Raw genomic sequence first — 5,695 nt, 5'->3', positions numbered from 1 at the left:
TTTTTAAAAATCGAAACATTTCTCCACACTTCAGTAAACATTTGACTATAGTATTCTTAATTCTGTCATTTTCTAAACAAAATAAGCTATGTATATTTACCTATCTATCTACATTTAATTTATAATACATGAAGACCACAAGTAAAATATTGACAGATCAAAATATCCCTATAATATTGAATGCATTTTAATACCCAATTTAATCTTTCATTTTCCCATAAATGTATTACAAAATTACGAGGCAACTCTTATATTTTCAATATTTTAGTGTATTCCTATGACTAGTTGGTCAAAATTCCAAAAGACATGAGGTGTATATAACTAAACTAGTTTGGTACACGGAATGCAGTAAACCATTCATTTCACTCTTTTCAATCTCAACCTTTACAAATACTGTTTATTACTTAACTTTAGGAGTGACTTAAGCAACTTCCTTCGCTCTACCATTAGAAAAAATCAGAGGACAGAGAGTGAGAAAGAACTCCAAAAAACACAAAGGTATGAAATAATAACACAAATGTTGTGTGCATGTTCAAAAGAACATTGACTTGTAATTAGGGGAATAAAATAAAATATAAAAAAAAAAAAAAACAAGAAAGAGGCAGAATACAAGGAGTTGAATTGATCATCACCCCATTTTTTATTTATAATAATGGCACAAATGCAACCTGAAAAAGTTGCTTCTAGTGTCCAAGAATCTACTCCAGAAAAATTTGTTGCTAAAGTTGATTATAACAAGAAGCTGGCCAAGAATAATAATAATAATAATAATAATAATAATAATAATAAGCAGCAGATCAATGCTGCTGTCTACAATGCTAATGGTGGATCTTTCAAGTTCAATGTTCAAGCCCCCGAATTTGTGCCGAAATCACATGCCACAATCCCCATTTCAGGATATATTTATCCTTATTTCCAGTATGTTAATACAACAACAACAACTACTACTAATGATTGGATATATGGGGGTGATCAAGAAACTATCTCCTTTGTTCAAGAACCAAGTTTTGTTTCAACTTTGTCTCAGAAAGATATCCTTCCTGAAGAGCTCAGGCTAAAAGTCATCAAACAGGTCACCTTTTCTTCTTTTCTCTTTGCTTTTTTCTTTTGTTGAGTTGAATTCTTTTCATTTTGTGTAAAGTTCGTGACTATCTCATCTATACTTAATTTTATTATGTCTCGAACGCATGTGAGCATTTTTTTTCATGCACCAAATAGATAGTGAGATTTGAATCTAAGACCTCTTGTATGCTTCGATACCATGTTGAAGTGTGTGACCATGTCATTAAGAGATTAAGCTTTCAACAATTTGATCGTGTTAACGTTCTTTGTTTTCCCTTTTAATGGTGTATGGATCAAATTGCCATTGAGTTCTGGTCACCGGTTATCATTCTTTATACAACCAGACATCTCTATAATAGCATCCTCATATAACAGACATTCACTATAAAAGCCAAGTTTTTCTTGGAAACGATTTTTATGTTATATTATAATATTTGTCCTCTATAACAACACTTCACTATAGCGGCCAAGAAATGTCGAAACAAACGAGACTGTTATAGAGAGGTTTGATTGTATTCCAATTTATGTCCTTATTGACCGGTCATTTTTAATATTGATCAACATGTCTGATTCAGATGGGCGCTTTGATAAAATAGAAAAATAAGGGTATGATAACAAATATGGATTTTAACTAGTATTTGATATGGGGAGAAAAGGGAGCTCAAAAGAAGTATGAAAACACATGTAATGGAATCTATTTAAAGCACAAAGGGAGTTCCAGCCTGAGCAACTTCGTCCCGTCATTCCTTCTTTACTTGTTCGCTATGGCTTGACAATTAATCGCTAAATGAGGAATGTTTACGTATGTAATAAGAGCCTAAATCTCAAAAATACAACTGCAGATTTTGTTCTGTTACATAACTCTTCATAAACACACTGCTATAAGAATAGTAACATTCTGCTTTAATATTTTCTAGCATGGTTTATCACTGCAAGCTTTATTTCCTTTTTACTACATTTTGGGGATCTGTATCTAAAATGTGATAGTTTATATGTTTGATAGGTTGAATACCAACTCAGTGACATGAGCTTGCTCGCAAATGAGGGCTTGTTGAAACAAATGAATAAGGACCCTAAAGGCTTTGGTAAGTACTATTGATACATAGTTAAAGAAATAGTCTACAGATTTTCAATTCATCAGTTTGTCAAATTCTTGAGAAATATGTTTAATTTCTATGTACAGTTCCCATTTCTTCTGTTTCGGCTACAAAGAAAATCAAGTCCCTCATCACAAACAATCAATTAACTCTTTCTCATGCCCTCCTTTCCTCTACAAAGCTGGTAAGTTTTAAATTTTAGTTGCTGTGTTTAATTTCCTTATTGAATATCTATTGACAACTAAGATTTTCTATATATACTTGATCGTAGATTGTAAGCGATGATGGCAAGAAGGTCAAACGAAAAATCCCATTTACTGACAAGGATAAAGAGGAATTGATGGTATATATACTTATTTTCATATATATATATATATATTGATCTATGGTTTTGATATGTTTGTAGTACTAATACTACTACTCTTTTTGATTTGCTTCCTTTCAGTTGCGCACTGTGGTGGCTGAAAATTTACCAGATGATCACTCTCATCACAACATTGAAAAAATATTTAATGTTGCAGGAAGGTGATATTCTTGAATCTTATCGACACATTTTATCTCTGCTACATTTATTTGTTTCCAGCTCACATATTATGGTTCTTATTGTAAGTGTCAAAACCATCCGAGTATGCCATCCTCAAGATCCTAACACACGAACTAGAGGAGACTTGGGCATCAGCAGCAAGGTATTCAGTACAAAACTGTTATTGTTCTGTGTTTCAAAAAGCTGATATTGCCTCTTTATATCGGGATCTAATTCCTTCTGTTTTACTTTCTTATTGCTTTTTGATCGAAAGCTCCATGCACTGATCGAGTTCGAGCATCCAGAAGCAGCTGAGAAAGCAGTATGTCATTATTTCTGTGCTTCCTTTGAAGTTGTTTTCTTTTTCTTTAACTTCATTGTTTTAGTTAAAACTACTTTGGATCATCTAAATCTATTCTTTACCTTAACCTAATCAGGCGGAGAAACTAAATGATGAGAGGAACTGGAGAAAAGGCCTACGAGTGAAGTTGTTGCTCAGACGTTCAGTAAGTCTAATTTCAACCTCGTTTAATTTGTTTCCACGTAATAGAGGTCTGAATCTATATCATTCAGATCACAGTCCACTAAGTACATTTTGTTTTTTCCTTTCACGACAACTAATTTGATCCGAATATATTTGATTTATTACCAAGTCTTAAAATCATTAAAACGATGTTACTCAAAGATTTCTATGAATGTGACCATTTAACATCTCCTCTAACTACTTCTGATTCATATTTGCGCTTCTATAAGCTCCTGTTTCATTTTTTGGTATATTTTTCTTAAGAATGTTGTTAAATTTGCAGCCAAAGTCTGTTCTAAAGAGCAGGAAGTCTGCATTTGATGGCTGTTTTGATGATGAAGATTGGTTAGCTTCTGAACTGACAGATGACTCAAATCACACTAATCAGTCAGAAATAGTGGATAACAATGTAAGTATGGTCATGACTAAGGTTATTTCTCTTTTGATATGATATTTTTGGTTTTGGAGTATTCAATATCCTGTTATTGACAATCATATACCAAAATATGCATCTTTGTTCATGCTAAAATGTCGAGCTCTAATTCAAATTTCTCTCGATTCATCCCCTTATTGTTAGGTCGAAGAGACTTTAGCAACAAAGAAAACATGGGGTAAAGGCCGTGTGAGAGCACGACAACGAAATCAAATGTTCAATGGTCGCGGCCTGCTCGCCTCGTCTCCACAAAACAGCAACTCTGGTCCATTTGAAGCACCTACAAAACAGGCAACAAAAGGACCAAGAATGCCAGATGGAACCAAAGGGTTCACTATGGGAAGAGGGAAGCCCTTAACTATTAATGTTCAAACTGGAGTACATGTGGTATAATGGAAGATGATCAATTTTGCCCTGGTTTACTACTCAGTATTCAATGGTAGTCAATGGAAGTCTAGTCAAAGTTTTTGGAAATTTTTTGGTTAAATATGTTGTCAATAATATATTCTAGTACTCTTTTTCTGCAGACCTTTCTGAGAATCCATAATTCATTCAATAAGAATGTAATAGCAAAAGTGTATAGGTTAAGAAAGGCTATGGCTTCCTTGAGATTACCAATTTTGTTTTGTTCATATATCTTTTTATCATGGGAAATAATACTACTGAGTTTAAGATTCTGCCTCTATTTCACCTCTCATTGTTGTCTCTTGATGTTGTGGTATTTATTCTTCAATGTTCAGCAGTGTGCATTAGTTATAATATGTTGTTGGATATTGTTTACTGATGAATTCTGGCAAATGTCACTTTTAGCCCGCGATCGAAATTATTTACATCAGATAGTAGCAAAAGCATATAAAAATTGTATATCTATTGTATATAACATACATAAATGTATATATATACGAAAAATATATATTTTCGACTATTATTTTTAGAGCGACTATACAGTGTCACGCCAAAAGTGACACATTGAGGAATTAAAGGAAGAAAACTTTTGTTTGAAACATAAAGCTTGTGTTACCTCAAAATTTACTGGGAAGTGCTCAAAAGTGAATTGCTTGTAGTGATGTCCCTAGTATCCCCTTATTATTATTCTCAGCTTTTAGGACATAGTTATCTGAGATATGTGTGTTGGTGTAAATGAGCAACTACTCGATGGACTAATCGAGAATGAAAATACATGCAAGTTGATTCAGACACCATCGTCTAAAAAAATCTTGAATGTGTCTCTTAGTTATAGAACACAATATTAGAACCATGTAACAAGATTTGATTGAGAAAAAGAAAATAAGAGGGAAGCAAAAGGATTGATGAGAAAAGGGTAACAAGGAAAGCTTAGATTCAAAAGTGAAATAATAAAAAGAGGAAGATGGTTGGGTTGCTGATACTGATTGAACTTTTGTTTTGTACTACCTATCAATAATCTGTTCAACCACCCCCTTGATTTCTTTTCTTGTCTTCTCCTAACAAAAAAAAGCATAGATCTCATATTTCTCTCTTTTTCTGCATTATATCAGTAGTCCCTTAGAAAGAAGAAGAAAGAAAGAGGGAGAGATTCCCTTTCAAGCACATATATGTGTTTTTACACATTTCCATGCACAGATATGTGTATTACAGGTATTCTCTTTTATTTTTCCGGTTACTAATCTCACTTTTGTTAACAATCATGTGTAGTTATTTGTTGGGCTATTTTTAAGGTTACTAATCTCACTTTTGTTAACGATCATGTGTAGTTATCTGTTGGGCTAAAACGGCTTAAAGATACTCTTAACATGGTGTGATATTGTCCGTTCTGAACCAAGCCCGCACGGTTTTTCTCAAAATGCCTTACACAATTGAGAGATTCCTTCACTTCCTTAAGTGTAGGCTCTCAATCTTTTCAGCTACCAATGTTCGACTTTGTTCGCACACCCAACATTATCTTTTAAGTGACCTACTAATATATTTATTGAAAAGGAATCACGTTAAGTCATATTTGGACAATTGAAGAATTATGAATATTAGAATAAAAGTTTGAGGATAAAAGAAATATTTCATGAGTAAGATATATAATAGTA

General features: G+C 33.0%; 1 protein-coding gene across 1 annotated transcript; it reads left to right on the top strand.

The window, feature by feature from the left end:
• Positions 1–501: 501 nt before the first annotated feature.
• LOC109219422 (la-related protein 6C-like) lies at positions 502–4,323 on the top strand. The gene is made up of 10 exons (XM_019383883.1): positions 502–1,072; positions 2,066–2,147; positions 2,246–2,343; positions 2,431–2,502; positions 2,605–2,684; positions 2,770–2,845; positions 2,957–3,004; positions 3,120–3,188; positions 3,489–3,614; positions 3,783–4,323. The coding sequence occupies exons 1-10, from the start codon at positions 653–655 to the stop codon at positions 4,029–4,031; spliced, it is 1,320 nt and encodes a 439-aa protein (XP_019239428.1). The 5' UTR covers positions 502–652; the 3' UTR covers positions 4,032–4,323.
• Positions 4,324–5,695: the final 1,372 nt, after the last annotated feature.

Source organism: Nicotiana attenuata, unplaced genomic scaffold (genome assembly GCF_001879085.1).
Source record: "Nicotiana attenuata strain UT unplaced genomic scaffold, NIATTr2, whole genome shotgun sequence".
In the NCBI taxonomy this organism is placed as follows: Eukaryota; Viridiplantae; Streptophyta; class Magnoliopsida; order Solanales; family Solanaceae; genus Nicotiana; species Nicotiana attenuata.
This window is presented reverse-complemented; position numbering and strand designations above follow the sequence as displayed.

What these genes read in the sequence shown, in the direction of transcription:
- LOC109219422 (XM_019383883.1), top strand. Translation starts at nt 653, where the DNA reads ATGGCACAAATGCAACCTGAAAAAGTTGCTTCTAGTGTCCAAGAATCT. An exon ending in AGGATAAAGAGGAATTGATG is followed by an intron (nt 2,503 to 2,604) that starts GTATATATACTT and finishes GCTTCCTTTCAG; the next exon opens with TTGCGCACTGTGGTGGCTGA. An exon ending in CAGAAATAGTGGATAACAAT is followed by an intron (nt 3,615 to 3,782) that starts GTAAGTATGGTC and finishes CCTTATTGTTAG; the next exon opens with GTCGAAGAGACTTTAGCAAC.